Raw genomic sequence first — 17,037 nt, 5'->3', positions numbered from 1 at the left:
AAAGGGGCACGGGTTCCCTATGGTGGTCAATTTCGATTGCCACGAAAGCGGGATAGGACAATGCAGCACCGTCCCTGTCCTCATCTCCGCTCCCTCCCCTGTCTTCATACATGCAATGAGCGAGTTAACAATAGAATGAAGTTATGGAAGAATAGCTTGAACTAGGCCTTCAATTGTCGCTAAAGACGATATCCACTATATAAGTATCGCAGAAATAAATTCCATAAGACACCTTGCATGAGACACACGAAGCTTGTTTTGAGATCTCCAGTGAACAAAACCCCAAGGGTGCGCTTTGTTCCGTTTTTTGTTTACGACATAAACCCTTGGATTTTATTTATTAATTTGGCTATAGCTCTAGTCTTCGTTACGATAAAGTCAATACGTTAACGCTTTTATAGGGCAGTGAATAGATGTGTTTCCCAGTGTTCTGATTTCGCTTGCGTGACATACCGGGCCAGTGATTGTATGATTGACAGATTTTCTGTAGTACTAAAGCCTAATATTTTCACATGTTAATCAAATAAGACAAAGGACCTATCCCTTGGTATACACAGCATGCATCACCATCGCATATTCATATTTCGGGTTTATTCCTTCTTGAACGACTAAAATCCGAGGAATTCGAACCAAGCTTGCAACCGTGCGTACAAGAGACCTGCTTATCGAAAGATTTCGGGTTATACAACTTAGCGTCACAACTTTGCGAAATGTGCCGAAATCTTTAGTCTAGTTCTCAATTGTCAGTCGATCTGCATATCTTTTCCACGCTGACCTCCTGATTTTACATAACACAAAATCGCTACTCATTCGGAACAGACTCTGTTTGATCGGAAGCGACCAACACAGAGAAGTCTTTCCCATCTCAAGATCAATGGTCATGCTCGCTCTCGTTCTTATTTCCTGGATTCTAATTGTACCGTTCTCTGCAGCACAGATAACTACCCCAAGTTCTAAAGGTAGGGCAGATACGGGTATAGGATTTTGAATAATTAACGCAGGCTTCAATGAAATTACGGAATGTGCATCGATTTATAATCGAAATGAGTTTGATGAAAGTTTGATCGACTAGCTACTTGCTGGCTTTTTGATTGTCGAGATTGTAAGATTCTTTAGCTTATTTTAAATAACAGTCCTTTAAAATCGTAGCAATAACTTTGAGATAAGCTGTTTATTTAAACGTTTATATTTATGTTATGTCTGGTTAAACTAGCAATAACTCGTGCTGTCCATCTATCAGATATGCAGCAATTACCAGATGGCAAAGTTGATAGCCTTTGTAAACTTGTACTCTGACTAAACCGAGCAATTTTTTGCTTTCAACGGAATGTTTCTCGATGTGACCTGGGGCATATTACGCGAAATTGTAATTACAAAGGCACAAGCAAGTCAACGTTTAGTGTCTTCCACGAGGTCCCATCTTGACAATTCTAAAGTTGTCGCACGAATTGTAGTCATCACTATCTCCAAGACTAAACAAGCTCCATTGAATTTATACAGGACTGTGGCATTTTTCATCGCAATGTTTGCTCTTCTATGGAGCCATACAATAGAGTAAACTTAATTATTATCAGGTTATAGAATGGCATGCGTTTCACGACTGTAATTTAAGGTTTAAATAGAGATAATGGTGATGACAATCCCGCCGTCACCAACTTTTATCATGTATTCAATTTACATTGTAATTTGTGCGAAATTTTGACCTTATCTCTGGCTTATGCAGCATATAATATATGTGTATATTGTATATTATAGTTTATTATACTTTCTAATTTCGACTGTCGCCAAAAAAACTTTAGTCTCGGAACAAAATTTTGCAGATATATCTTTTATTGACATTTTCTTGAATGTGGAACTGCGTCTTCGTAAGAAGCAAAAATGTCTTGTTTTACCTAAAATATTTTAAGACTGCTAATCGCAATAGTGTATTTAGAGCATTATTTCCACTTGAGTCTTATTAACCCCTTGCCATGCATACCATGTTTACTAAAGGAAACACCAGGAGACGATTAAGAATCTCTTTTCATGTGATCAAATGATCCGGCTCCTTTCGCCTGCTACATAGAACACTAATAGATTTTTAATTTTACTATTCTAAATCGCTAGCCAACAATGCATGTGCAAATAGCCCGTCAACCTCGAAAACCTTAAGAATGAATAAAATGTCCACAGTGGCGGCGGCGGGGGTCAGCTAGATTACCACCTCTAGAATACAAATATCATATCAAAATTCCGAGAGGATCGGGATTCCTGGGACTGTTGCCCCTATGCTACCCTGGGTACCAGACCCCAGACTTCTCTCGTCCAGTGACGCTCAGCCAAAATGTAGCGACGAGCGAAGCAATGAGACTGGGCGGGCGGGTAGGGGGGGGGGGGGGGGAGTTAGTGTTTAAATACCATGGGGCACCGTACCAATGTTCTAACCTTAAACCTCAACAGTTAAGGTTATCGGGTGCTTTCATGCTTTGGGCCATTTAAAAATGCAGTGTGTTTGGGAAGATGGGAGCTCTATTACGAGGCATTTTGCCTGAGCGTCACTGAACGAGAGAAATCTGGGCCGGGTTCCTAGAAAGCAGGTTAACGCTAACCCAGGGATAAAAGCCCTTTTTATCAAATCAAAAGTCGAGATAGCTGTATTTATCCCTGGGTTAGTGCTAACCTGCTTTCTAGGAACCGGCCCCTGGAGGCTTTTGTATCCAAGGTACCGCTATGCCATAACTACGGGATCACGGGTGGCCCAGTGTGTTAGCGCGTCAGCGTATGGGGCCTCTCACCTCTGCTGAAACGGATTCGATTCCCGGTCGAGACATGGATAGTATCTTTCTGTTTCTCGGCCCTAAATTTGACTTGTTCAACGTATGTGAGCTTACTAGGAGCTTGTTTCAGTATGGGCTATTCTTAATGCGTATTATGATTTTAAATGACTGTAAGAACGTCGAGTAGATAGGGTGCTGTTACACACATTTTTTAACACAACTTTTTAACTAACTTTACATACTACGCCGAGAGTTGTAGCTGAGAAAACAAGGCACGCAACGGATGGTGTAGCCTACGTGTAGCCGCTGACTCGCGAAATCCTCTCGTAGCGAGAGGATTTCGCGAGTCAGCGGCTACACGTAGGCTACGGATGGTATACATTGCAGGGCATGGTAGACTAAAATTTCTATGTTCTTCTACGAGATTTTCGTGAGATTAAGTTTCTTTCTCTCTTGATATTGATTGTGGCATTTGACGATCTAACAGAGATGATAACTTTTTTTAAATGAAGGCGTTATAGATGTGTGTTGTAATGGGCACTAACTCTGTTATTCTGTCACGAAATAATGTGCTTATTGATGATTAGTTTTGACAAAATATATTTTATCTTTAAGAATCAATGAAAGTTTTGATACGCTATAATGCAGATAATATTAATGCACTTTAAAGATTATTAATTCTGAAACTAATGCTTACCCTTTTTTATTTTTTTTTCTTCTTTCACCGAAGTCAAGAGGTCAGCTTGGCGAATCAAAATTCCAATTCGCACTTTTTCTCGGAATTTCTTGGAATCTGCTCATCTATAATCCATGCTTACTTGCAGAGTCTCCTTGTTTAAACTATAACCTGATCAAATCCAAAACCAGATCGCGAGAATATGATTACAGAATTGGTAAAGGTGGCACCGCCGAATGCGATGATAAAACTCGCGGTTGGTACCGATTTACAGGCGGTGCAGGAACTAAAATGGCCGACACTCTGGTTGAGACATTTCGATGCGGTGCAAATTCACCCGGGTGGTTAGAGGGTGAGCACCCAAATATATCAGAAGGCGTGGTCAAACGAAAAGTCTGTTTTACCTGGTCTGCTAATTATAGCTGTAAATGGCCGAAAGAGATTTCGGTTGTGAACTGTTCGGGGTTTTATGTATATAACCTCCACCCTACCCAATGGTGTAGTCTTCGCTACTGTGGTGATGGCGTCTCAGGTACTGACAGCTTAACTCTTCTTTCTCTCTTATCCATGCGTCTGGTTTTGCTTGTATTTTTGTTCATCCTGTGTTCCATTATTATTTCTCAAGCCACGTGGCCTCTCTCGTGCATTGTTAGCATCGTATCCACTCTTTCGATTCTCTTTTCTTGTTCTCTTTCCTTTCGATATCGCTAGCTTTCTATTTCCATCTTTACCCATGACATTTCATTCAAAAAAAACATTCATGATGCAAATAATTAGATTAATATAAAGTTAATATAGACAAAAACATTAATATAGTATTGTGTAAGTTTTCCCTCCGTTACGTTAATACGATCTAATGTAATTAAGAGTAGCTTAAAATACTATTTTGTGCTTATCCATTTACTAAGTTAAAATACTATTCTGTGTTTATCCATTTACTAAATTACTACGTCTTGAATCATACTGTTCAAAAAAGATCATACTGCATACAGAAAGCCTGTTTATCTAACGTTAGCACACTATACATAACTCGTAACAACTCGTATACATAACTTGTAACATTTCGAATACATAACTCGTAACAACTCGTATACATAACTCGTAACAACTCGAACTGATTCAACAGAGTGCTTGCTTCCAGAGTTTTCCTGTCAATCAAATACGAACAAAAACGCCTTTTTCTCGAGCATGAACTAAAATGGCGGACCCTAATATCATCCGGGATATCTACGGGGTGCGCATTCCGGCTGGTGTTGCCCAGATTTCCCTGGGCACTTTCTCGGCGCGGCTATTGGTTCATTTCTGTAATGAGGTCAGCTTGCGATTTCTAGTATTTCAATGTATGAGGCCCATTTTTTATAAAATCTACTCGACTGATTCAACACCGCTTACTTCCTTAGAGTCGCCTTGTTTGAACTATAGAATGCTCAAAAGCAAAACCAGGTCACGAACACACGTTACAAAACAAAGTAGTGATGGTGATGCCGAATGCGATCGAACACTTAAGCGCGGTTGGTACCGATTTACGGGCGACGCGGGAACCAAAATGGCGGAAACTCCGGTTGAGACATTTAGGTGCGGAGCCCATTCACCCGGATGGTTGCGGGGCGGGCATCCAAATATATCACAAGGCATTGTTAACAGAACTGCTTGTTTCACGTGGTTCTTTAATGATAACTGCTACGGGAAGCGAGATGTTTCCGTTGTAAACTGTTCGGGTTTTTATGTGTATAACCTCCAACCAACATCTCTGTGTGATCTCCGCTACTGTGGTGATGGCGTTCCAGGTACTTGCTCCTTTAGTAACCCTCTCATCTCTGCCTCTAATCAGACCCTCTGCAGCTGAATTTGTAGGTTCGCGATCGCCCAGAATTCAATTCTAATTCTAATAACAGCGCGTAGTAAATTATACCACCTTGGCCAATCAAATTCCTTGCTCTTGTGCAGTCAAATGGTTTATGGTGAAGAAGTAGCTGATGGTTCAGATGGTTGATGATTGACTACGCGCTATTCCCAGAAGAAACAAGGATGTTGAGATCTTGGCGATCACAAAGCTACGACAGCGTAATGCTATCTGCTTAACACTACTCTCTCCTTTTTCTGATCCTATTTTAACCACCTTTCAATCTTCTTTTTTTCCAAATATTTTTCATTGGCATAACTTCCTTGTTCTCGTCTTCTAATATATGTACAACGTTAAATTTATACCAACGTAAAAATAATATGTCGCTCTTCTCGTCTTCTTTTATTTGTCAACATAAAATATTATTATTATTATCATTAATGGTTGTATAGCTAACGATAGTAAATGTAAAGCATTGAGGTGCCTTCATTGCATTTTTCTTTCCCTTTTATTTAATGTCCATTAGGCCAATCATTCCAATGCTCGTTTAAACCCAGTATCTCTAAAGATAATGTAATGTTTCAGCGCCGCCCCTTGCCTGCGTCCCAGGGAACACATCCCACGATATCGATGGCACTATTCCGGGGGAAATAACAAGTCCAAGTTACCCGAACCCATACCCGCATAACCAGGACTGCTCATGGCTGATCAAAGCTCCTCTTGGGAGCCTGGTCCGAGTGACGCTTTTTGGGATTAATCTGAGAGCTGGAGACTTGTTGGTCATGGCGGACGGTGATCGCGACAGGAGCGTTGACATTGGCAGGTAAATGAGGTGCTTATGATGGTATAGATAATGATGATGATCGTGATGAAGATGTTGATGTTGATCATAATGATGGCTATTATGATAATGTTGATAAATCTGAAGGTGATGATGACGATCGCGATGGTGGTAATTATGATAATGTTGATGATGCTGGTGGTAATTATGATAATGTTGATGATGCTGGTGGTAATTATGATAATGTTGATGATGCTGGTGGTAATTATGATAATGTTGATGATGCTGTTGGTAATTATGATAATGTTGATGATGCTGTTGGTAATTATGATAAGGTTGATGATGCTGGTGGTAATTATGATAATGTTGATGATGCTGGTGGTAATTATGATAATGTTGATGATGCTGGTTGTAATTATGATAATGTTGATGATGCTGGTGGTAATTATGATAATGTTGATGATGCTGGTGGTAATTATGATAATGTTGATGATGCTGGTGGTAATTATGATAATGTTGATGATGCTGGTGGTAATTATGATAATGTTGATGATGCTGGTGGTAATTATGATAATGTTGATGAATGTGAAGGTGATGACAACAATAGTGAGAATGGGGGATTTGGGAAGTGCGTGCCCCTATACTCTTCTATATCTACGCGCTTTGTAATGATGGTGTCATCGACACCACAACTGATCCTCCCAACAGGAAACACGTGGAGATGGCGATGGTAGATCTTTGCCGAAGTGAGGCCAATTGAAAACCGACATTGACTTAATTTTGATTCATGTCTTCCTTTATTAAACTTTTTGGATATTTGAAACTTTTTTATTCGATCATGCTTTTTTGTGATCATAGTTATGATGACTTGTTTTTCTATTATCATTAATTTAACTGATTGATGCTCTTATTTATGGTAACGTAGTAATTGTCGTAATGATTCTATTTAACTCTCAAGATATTCTCACTGCGCCAAAGGAAGCATCTCTCTCCTCTCATCCGGGAACTCCATGCTTATCCGTTTTATTTCTAACGACGAAGACAGTGCCTCGGGGTTTAAACTCACCTATAAAACCGTTCGAAGAGGTATGTAATGTAGAGATGCTGGGTGATATTGTATTGCAAAGTCACTTCCTTCTACGCAAAAACTATTTCCGGACCCCTCGGACTCCCCTTGGAATACGCTTCTTCTACGTCTTTTCTGATACGTTTATTAAAACACAGTGATGTCAAAGTATTCAGCGTTATTTTCTCGTTGTCTAAGCTTTTATGCAAACTTTTCATAACGATGATGTAAACCGATGTTATTCAACGCGTTAGCGGGATTTGGACCGCTGTGAACTTATTTTACAGCGTAACCAGTAAAACCGTGAACACCTAAAATATGTGTGGAATGTTGATTGTCTTCTGACAAATCAGACGCGAGAATTCAGATACTGAGAATTGTTGAGACATGTTTCTAGTTGGCTGTTTGAATATCTCGCGAGTGATTGGTCGGAACAAACATTCCATACATATTTTAGGTGCTCACGGTTTTCTTGGTCGCGCTGTAATCCTTGCCAAAAGTCTTAAAAGTCACCTTATTTATGCATATAAATAAATGTATCTTATTCAAATTTAATAAGTTTCTAGATGCAATCATAACGCTGTCTTGATATGTTCTTGTAGATATTCTCGTGGATGCTGGGAATATTGGTGAGTTTTCAATAACGAGGTCATGGAAACTTTATAAGAATAGAGGAGTCTGTAAAACAATAACATTATCATTGGAATGAATATGATAGATCATATTCGTTTAAATTGAATTGATTTTAACCCTTTTCAACAAAATACTGTTTGTTTTTTGTGTCTGAAAGAAATAAGTTCTTGTACGATCAGGGCTCGCTGGAACGATTTACAGTCAACTCGCCGCCACCAATGGTTAACCCGCCAAGCGATGGCTAACTCAACAATTGTGGTGGCGAGTTTGCATGTGACGTCTTGGTCACGGACGTGATGGTAATGAAATCATGTCCAAGTACACCAAAAAATAGGTAGCGCGTGACCTGGTCACCATGACAATACTCAATTAGCGAAAAGGCCACTTGAATTCACGTGACTTCTTAGTGCAAGTCGCCAATTGGTATGTTAAGGTCACAGTTGCTATTGGCACGAGCTTTGTATAGCTAAGGTTATTACCGTCGTTATTTTCACCGAAGCATCCTTTGGCAAGCCTGATTGGCAGGGAGGAGTTTTACAAGCAAATAGTACATTTCTTGCATCATTTTTGGCTGATTTTCTAGTTTGTCAAGGTGTCCACGGTAGCGCGCGTCGCTCTGTAAACCATAGCCCGCCATGAGTAAAACCCTTCCGCCAGTCTGTAGAAATACCGTAAGGCTATGAGTGTACCAAGTGTGTTGCGTGACATAAGCGCGAAAGGTCCTGTTTTTGTAGGTCCATGTACGAGGGACACTATTATGAGAGGTACCTTTGGGTACATCGGTCACATTGGCTTCCCTAACCCTGTCCCTGGCATGAAAAGGTGCCTATGGAGCGTAAAAGTTCCCGAAGGAAAGAAAGTTTTCTTCAAGTTCCACTGGATGGGTTTGCACGAGAGGGAAGCAATGTTCTGCGAAAAGGTAAAGATAAGCGATGATAAGATAAGATATGAGTTTTCTATGAGTCAATAAAATAGTCTTGACTCAGAGAAAACAAGAACGAGTAGTCTAATTGTTTTAGTAGAAATCAACTCACATACTACCTTCAAATAAATGACGATTTTAATAAATCTTAGTTATAAATTATCGCTTTTGTCGCGAAAACGCCGGGTTTTCGCTACTCACTATCTATGGCTCAGTAGATAGTGAGCATGGGAGCCAATCAGATTGCGAGATTCGTGATAGAATGAAGTGGATTTATACTAAAAGCTTATAAGCTATTCATTCTGTATGGCATATTGTTCACTGTAAGGGCCGGTATTGCATTTATTTGCTATAAGCTTATAAACTATTCATTCTTTTCCCCTGTAGGGTTGGGTTCGTCTAAGCTTGACAGGCCGAAGTGGGTCCGTCATGCATTGCGGGTGTGATGTCCTACCTGTTGAGATCTCTGGGGATAATAACGGCTATGTGCAGTTCATGTCACTGAAGGAAGACTTTTACTCTGGATTTCTACTCGAGTATAGAGCCTTGGGTAAGTAAGATTCATTAACGGTGTTTTAATTATAAAAAAATATCACTATACTGAACAATATGTGGTCGTTATGACTCCCTTTATTATTATATGATTATCATTATCATCGTTATCATCGTTATTTTTATCATCAACACCAACTATTAAAACCTATTATCACCAAGCCTCATCACCGACATCATCATCATCATTATCATCATCAATCATTATTATTATTATTATTATTATTATTATTATTATTATTATTATTATTATTATTATTGTTGTTGTTGTTGTTGTTGTTGCTGCTGTTGTTGTTGTTGTTATTATTATATTATTATTATTATTATAATCATCATTGCCATCATAATAATAATCGTTTTCTTCATCATCATCAATCATCATTATCATTATTATTATCATAATTATCATCGCCATTATAATAATCATCGTTTTCTTCATCATCATCATTATCATCATCATCATTGTCGTCATCATCATTATCGTCATCATCACCATCATAATTGATCACTATAGCTTACTTAAGCGAATCATCACTGTGATATTGTACTAACAAAACCTCTGATATTTGCCCAGACGATGCTGATTGTCCCGGAGGTAAAGCTGAGTCATGTAAACTAAAAGACAATATGGATGTCGGCGTCGATAGATTTGGCCGAGTGAAATATGGTAAGCATTGGCTTTATCTCAGTTTTAGATCTATTGATGTTATAAACTTTCTTCTTTTTTTTTTAAGAACCAGATAACGTACCATCAACTTTTGCTCCAACAACAGAGATGCCTACAGGTTCGTAATGATTTGTCTAGAAACTGATCTTACAAAAACTCTATTTTATACCACATACAGTATCAAAATCTGAACAACTGAAGTATTGCAAATAGCCATGTTCATACAGCCGTTTGAAAGAGCAAATAGCCATGTTCATACAGCCGTTTGATAGAGCAAATAGCCATGTTCATACAGCCGTTTGAAAGAGCCCTGCTGTCAATAGAACTAGTACCACTGGAACTACTTTAATTTCCCAACATTAAAACTAATTTATTTTGCCAACATTATCAAACAATAAAAAGCTTTAATTAAAAGTTTCTTCCTGTCTAAAAATCTTTTTGCTCTTAAGAACTTTTATTTGTTTTGTCAAAATGCATAATTGTTGTAATTTTCAGTATTTTGCGATCTCTCGTTCCGATTAGAATTCCATTTCGTAAAAATACTAAAAAAATAACCATGCATTCCTTTACTTTGATACCTCATGTAAACCCACAGACACACAAAATCTGTTCCACGTTAGCTGCGACCAAAACCAAATGGAAGTCATCCTTGACGTGGATCGGTTCCCCGGGCTCGAGTACAGCAAAGCGCATCTGAACGAAGACAAATGCACGGCTTACTCCACCAACGCTGTCCAAATACGCATGCGCACGACATTAGACGGATGTGGAACGAAACACAACTATAGCAGTGACGGAACGTATATAATATACCATAATAACATCATCATGAACAAGGTCGTGCCTAAAGAGAAGGAAGACAAGAACAAAGTGATCACCAGGGACCATCAGGCTTACTTCGCTTTCAGCTGCAAGTATCATCGACGCATGGTGCTGACTGTCGTCCACTTCTCGCCTTCCTTTACTTTCGTGTCCACGAAACAGGGTAAGGGATGGATAAGGGTATGGGGTGGATAAGGGTAAGGAATGGATAAGGGTAAGGAATGAATAAGGGTGAGGGATGGATAAGGGTAAGGGATGGATCAGGGTAAGGGATGGATAAGGGTAAGGGATGGATAAGGGTGAGGGATGGATAAGGGTGAGGGATGGATAAGGGTAAGGGATTGAAAAGGGCAAGGGATGGATAAGGGTAAGGGATGAATAAGGGTAAGGGATGGATAAGAGTAAGGGATGGATAAGGGTGAGGGATGGATGAGGGTAAGGGATGGATCAGGGTAAGGGATGGATAAAGGTAAGGGATGGATAAGGGTAAGGGATGGATAAGGGTAAGGGATTGATAAGGGTGAGGGATGGATAAGGGTAAGGGATTGAAAAAGGTAAGGGATGGATAAGGGTAAGGGATAGATAAGGGTAAGGGATGGATAAGGGTAAGGGATGGATAAGGGTAAGGGATTGAAAAGGGCAAGGGATGGATTAGGGTAAGGGATGGATAAGGGTGAGGGATGGATAAGGGTGAGGGATGGATAAGGGTGAGGGATGGATAAGGGTGAGGGATGGAAAAGGGTGAGGGATGAAAAAGGGTAAGGGATGGATCAGGGTAAGGGATGGATAAGGGTAAGGGATGGATAAGGGTAAGGGATGAATAAGGGTAAGGGATGAATAAGGGTGAGGGATTAAAAGGGTGAGGGATGGATAAGGGTGAGGGATGGATAAGGGTAAGGGATGGATAAAGGTGAGGGATGGATAAGAGTAAGGGGTGGATAAGGGTAAGGGATGTATCAGGGTAAAGGATGGATAAGGGTAAGGGATTTATTAGATCATAAACCAGGAAAGGGATGGGGTGATCTACGAGGTGATGATGTTACTAAATCAACTCATCACTATTCAATACGAAACCTTTTGAAGAGACATGTACCAGACGTTTGGATCCGCTGCTTTAAAGTAATAAATGTAGCAGTCGTCGATTCAACACTAACTGTAATCCTTTCTCCCAAGCTTTTGGGTTTGGTAACTTCAGTTACAGTATGGCGATGTACAAGAGCGAAAGGTACGAGTCGGCTTACAACAAATACCCAGTCTACATCCGGTCAAATTACCCAGTGTACCTCGAGGTCGCAGTCACCTCTAACGACACTGACCTGGTGCTTTTCGCCGACACTTGCTATGCCACGCCCTCCAAAGACCCGGATGATAAGCAAAGATACACGTTTTTAGAAGAAGGGTGAGTTGAAATGGGTAGCGAGGGGATGTTTTTAGGGGGGGGGGGGGGGGCACGTTCTTTTTCCAGCCTGGATAACTTGCAGAAATTATTGTTCTTAGAAGACGTTTGAGTTGAAATGGGTGGCGAGGAGAGGCGGATTGTATGATCTTTCAAAACCTCCGAATCAAATGGAGCAGGCATATCAGTGTCGATTTCATCGTAGTTGTGGGATTCCTGTGGAAAAACTACTTTCAGGGCCCTAATGCACTGACAAACGGGTTTTGTAATTGAAGTTAGATCAAACACTGCGTTCACACTACGATTGAAATATGTTGATCTGATAGGTTGATTGATATTATTTTTCTTGCGAACCAGCTAAAATCCCTCACTTTGAGGCTACAAAGGCTTTCCAATGAACGATAGGGGTCAGTGCACTATTGCGGGTAATTTCATTGTTTTAGGCTGTGAATGTTGTTTAACTCAGCCCTGATCTAGATTCTTCTAGAAACTTCCATAATCGTGGGTATAATCCCAAAAGACGGGGATGCAACACTTGCCCAAAACGACCGCAAAAAACAAATATGATAATAATATTGAGGAGATTATCATTCTGTACAGAAAAACAAAGAAATGGAGTGAGGTGAAATGCTAAACTGTCGATATCTAAAACATCGATTATTGCTCCCACAGATGTGCCCGCGATGAAACCCTGGATCACAAATACAAGCTCTCCCCTGTACAGCGGTTCAACCTAAAAGCGTTCTACTTCGAAACCTTCCGCACGGATGAAGTTTACTTGCACTGCGAAGTGCTTGTGTGTCAGCGGTCTGACAAGAAATCACGCTGTACCAAGGGGTGCCCATATCAACGGCGACGGCGGAGGGAGACTGGGATTGAGTACCAGACCACTCAGCAACTCACGGTCGGGCCGATTAGATGGATAAAAAATGGGGACAATAAAATTGAAAATAGTCGAATCGGTGAGTTTTAGTTTTGAGAGTGGTGTAGGGTGACATGTACCCCAAGGGCTCGTATGGCATGCGCTTGTTCTCCGTGTTCTGGCGGAAACAAACACAGTCGTAGTGTTGATATGTGTTGAATCGTTGGAGTAAAGGTACGAAAGGCTGACTTCAGTCGCTGTTTTGACTAACTGTACAGCATTAAATCCATACTGTACAAAAGAAGAAGGATCTGTTTAATAATGAGGGAGTCATAAAGAAATTTATAGCCTTGGCTTTGCGCTAGTCATCTTAGCATTTGCCAAAAAGAGACAGTTCGTAAGTAAAAGCCGCCATTCTCAAAACAAAAAGGCTGGTTTGAAGGCGGAGGAGAAGGAGGAGATTGTATTTGGGACGGTATATGAGGTATTGTATCAATAGAAAAATAAACGAAAACATAGATTTATTAATCGGTAAACGGAAAAATACAAATAAAATAATGTAGGTTTCTGTTGTAATGTGAGCAGTGAGTTTTACTACCAATAGGATTTTCCCCATACGGGGGGGGGGGGGGGGGGGGGGAGGGGAGGGGTTGGATGAAGCAGGTGTTATAACAATATTTTTATTTTATTTTAAGTAGACCAATTTTTCTGTGGGGGGTGGGGCTGGGGGCTCGGGAACCTCCAGCTGGATTAGCTCGCTCTATTGGCAATCATAATATTTAAAGATTAAAGAGCACCACCTGGCTACGAGTAAAACGGCCAAATGAGAATTCAAACGATTTATTTATTTCAGATCGTGGAGCCAGAGAAGACAGTCGAACGTACATCGTGGAAATCGTTGCAGGTTCACTTGGCTTCGTGGCGTTAGTTCTTGTTGTCAGCATAATCTACGTCGTATTCAAGCCGAAACACGACCAGAGTAGCGCGGATGTTCTGATAGTTAAAGAGGGAACCGATTACTAAAAATCTTAACACACATAAACTCGTTGCGTTAAGCCCTCAGGATGAGGTTTTGAAGTTTTCGTATCTCTTGTTGTTTGTATATTTTTTTTATCATTTTACCCTGGAAATATTTTTGCTTCACATATTTAAAAGGTTCCAATTGTTTCCATTATAATTATCTTATATAATCATATTATTTCAAATTTTTGTTTAGAAACATAGCCGAAAATTTCGCTTGACATATTTAGTTAGGAAATTTTTTCAAATTTTAAGAGATGTTAAAAAATCTATTAAAAAACAAGAAAATGTTGTCATGATGTTTTGTGTTCCTTTCCCCATAAAGCATAAAACATAAAGATCCACTGGAAAAAAATAAGTTTAAGTCTTATCAAAGATGTTCTATGAAAATAGTAGCTCGAACCATTAGTTATTGCAGCAAAAGATTTTTTAACGGATCATATGCAGCCCCACAGGATTGTAGCAGGCCTCAAAATAAGGTATTCCCCTCTGAAGGCTAGAAAACTCAAGAACCCAAATAATTCCAGTATTACGTGGCGTGGAGCCGCGCATGCGCAATTTAAACCTGTAGTTTTGTATTTGTGATCGTCCGCAGATTTCATTATGTGTTACAGTGCAAACTCAGTTCGTAAAAGAGAGCTCATATTTAAAATATTGCATTTATTGATATCTTAGGATGGAAATCGTGTCTTTCTTTTCGAGATCCGTTCTTTTAACGTTATAAGGTGCTACGAAGCAAGGATCGGGTACCGTTAACATAAAATCAATAAAAATGCGTGGTCGACAAGGGCTCTTTTAAAGAATCATCAACAACTGGTTGGGGGGGGCAGAGTTGGTTAGGCTAGATTCTTTGCGCGTCGTAAAAAAGGCATATTTTAGCCAAATAAGAGGGAAATTTGTGGATTATTATCAGAATTTAGCCTAACAAACTCTGTTCCTACCGCCCTTGCAGAGCGCAGGTCAAGCTTTTTGCTGGAGGGGGAGGGGCTGGTGGTGACCTGCAGTAGTAGGATTTTGGCGCAGCTGGCGCAACTTTTTGATCTCCCCAAATTTCATTCCAAAAGTGGCGCAAAAGTCTCCGCACACCTCCGCCAAGCCTCGCGACCTGCGCATGCGCGAGTTTGCCAGAGATCTCTTGCACGACCAAGCCCACCTGTCAATCACTTTGTCACGTGACGACCACGCCCACCTGTCGATCATTTTGTCAAAAACCTGTCAATCATTTTGTCACGTGACGACCACGCCCACCTGTCAATCATTTTGTCAAAAACCTGTCAATCACTTTGTCACGTGATAGCCACGCCCACCTGTCGATCATTTTGTCAAAAACCTGTCGATCATTTTGTCACGTGTCGCACCTAGGGGGAGCTCGGGGAGGCTATTCTGGTCTAAAGACGTATGGGGTCCTAGATAAAATGACATTAAAGACGGAGGTTAAGATTAGAGATGGTGCGGCTACCGCCGGCGGTTGTTCGGTGCCGGAGGTGAATGTGAGTAACACTGCGGATGCGGGGCCTGAACACTGCTGTTGTAACGCTGATTACTATGAAGACTCAGAATACGGAAGCTTCGACCCCGTTGGGTTTGTGGCCGGAGCGGCGACAATTGTCCTTGGTGTTCTAGCAATGTTAGTCTCCATGCCACGGTATGGCGAAAAAAGATGGGTAAGATACTAGTCCACGAATGAGGTGTGGAGACTTTAGACCGCACCGCCCTCACGCGGACCCCTTCGGAAGTCTTAGCGACCACACACAACACGCCTAGAGGCAGCTCGAGAGGCTAGCATCTTGACTTCACATCTAAAAAGCCTTTGAAAAGTGGCTTAAAGACGTGAACAGTTCAATAAAATGGGGGAACAAACGGTTGAACGTACGGCCGAAGACCGGTCACCACCACCATATAATATCCCCGACGGGCCGGTACCCAGGATTAACGTCCCCACCCTCATGCCGGAGTTTGCACTGTTTGACCGAGCCCTCACCAAATACGAGACTAGTAGAGCCTCCTTGGGAGACGAGGATAGTAGTAACACCCTTTGCAATCATGACGACCTGGTCACAGAAGACGGGGTCACTAGTTGCTTAGAGTGCGGGGAACAGATGCAGCGCGTGATCGCGCACGAAAGAGAATGGGGTTTTTACGGACATTCCGACGGCAAACGGTCTTCGAATCCAAGTCGGGTCCAGGTACGTAGGTCTGAGGATAGAAACATTGACAAGGATGTGGAGAACATGGGTTTTAGTGGGGTAATTGTAGCCAAAGCTAACGAGATATACACTCAGGTGACGAAAGGCCAGATTTTTCGCGGCGACCCACGGAAGGCGATCGTCTTTGCGTGTATTTACTACGCCTACAAGATGTCCGGTAAGTGTCAGACACCGAAAACCTTAATGGAGACTTTTGGATTGAGCAGGAAGAGTTGTCTTAAGGGTCTAAAAATCTTTAGTGTTAACATGCCTAAAGATTACTTACTACACGGAACGTCTCCCACCGTCGTGGATCACATTCACGATGTGATGGATAGATTCTCGGCGTCCCCCACACAGAAGGGAGAGGTGGTCCAGCTCTACTACAGATCTAAGAACCGCTCGTCTGAGTTGAATCGCGCTCGCCCACAATCCTTTGCGGTCGCTTTAACCTATTACTGGGTACGGCTAAAGGGGGTCGATATTACGCTTAAAAAATTCTCCGAAAGAACGGGCGTCTCCGAGTTGACCATCAGTAGGAAAGCGAGAGAAGTGGCCACAGTCCTGGGTACGCCTGGTGTGGTATGATGTTTCCTGATTTCCAGAGAAATCAGGATTTCCAGAAAACTGTCAGTTCGGAGTAGATGTGAATTAACACGTCTAAAAAAATTCGAAAAAAGTGGTTTAAAGACGTGGATGTAATAACAAAATGGATATGCAAAGTGCTGGAAGTCTTACAAATCTCACCGTGGAGGATCAAGCCGCCACCTTAGCGAGGTGGGGAGCCGCAGACTTTGACGCCGTTATGGAGCGCGCGGCGTGGGAGGGGTGCGTCGAGACCGTGAGGTTGTGTAA

General features: G+C 41.2%; 2 protein-coding genes across 4 annotated transcripts; both read left to right on the top strand.

The window, feature by feature from the left end:
* The first annotated feature begins 526 nt into the window (after positions 1-526).
* On the top strand, positions 527-14,288 carry LOC5507923 (ZP domain-containing protein). 3 transcript variants are annotated; one of them, XM_001628495.3, is made up of 13 exons: positions 527-959; positions 4,833-5,219; positions 5,861-6,098; positions 7,015-7,142; positions 7,725-7,751; positions 8,490-8,674; positions 9,065-9,227; positions 9,804-9,896; positions 9,964-10,014; positions 10,492-10,881; positions 11,892-12,117; positions 12,787-13,076; positions 13,830-14,288. In XM_001628495.3, exons 1-13 carry the CDS (start codon positions 875-877, stop codon positions 13,997-13,999), a joined length of 2,433 nt encoding a protein of 810 aa, XP_001628545.3. In that variant the 5' UTR covers positions 527-874; the 3' UTR covers positions 14,000-14,288. The 3 variants fall into 3 exon arrangements, with proteins under 3 accessions (XP_001628545.3, XP_032232541.2, XP_048588719.1); XM_032376650.2 differs by lacking the exon at positions 4,833-5,219 and adding an exon at positions 3,581-3,964; XM_048732762.1 differs by lacking the exon at positions 4,833-5,219 and having other exon boundaries at positions 530-959.
* A 1,555-nt stretch (positions 14,289-15,843) lies between these two features.
* Positions 15,844-16,770, top strand: LOC125572423 (transcription initiation factor IIB-like). Its single transcript, XM_048732925.1, has one exon. The coding sequence runs from the start codon at positions 15,844-15,846 to the stop codon at positions 16,768-16,770; it is 927 nt and encodes a 308-aa protein (XP_048588882.1).
* The last annotated feature ends 267 nt before the right edge of the window (positions 16,771-17,037 follow it).

This window comes from Nematostella vectensis, chromosome 9 (assembly GCF_932526225.1).
Source record: "Nematostella vectensis chromosome 9, jaNemVect1.1, whole genome shotgun sequence".
In the NCBI taxonomy this organism is placed as follows: Eukaryota; Metazoa; Cnidaria; class Anthozoa; order Actiniaria; family Edwardsiidae; genus Nematostella; species Nematostella vectensis.
Note: the sequence above shows the minus strand (reverse complement) of the source record. Positions and strands in the feature narration are given on the sequence as shown.

Bases quoted from the DNA above. Each gene is read 5' to 3' on its own strand.
- LOC125572423 (XM_048732925.1), top strand. From the start codon at position 15,844: ATGGGGGAACAAACGGTTGAACGTACGGCCGAAGACCGGTCACCACCA.
- LOC5507923 (XM_001628495.3), top strand. From the start codon at position 875: ATGGTCATGCTCGCTCTCGTTCTTATTTCCTGGATTCTAATTGTACCG. The intron at 5,220-5,860 runs GTACTTGCTCCT...GTAATGTTTCAG, and splicing joins CTGTGGTGATGGCGTTCCAG to CGCCGCCCCTTGCCTGCGTC. The intron at 7,143-7,724 runs GTATGTAATGTA...ATGTTCTTGTAG, and splicing joins CTATAAAACCGTTCGAAGAG to ATATTCTCGTGGATGCTGGG.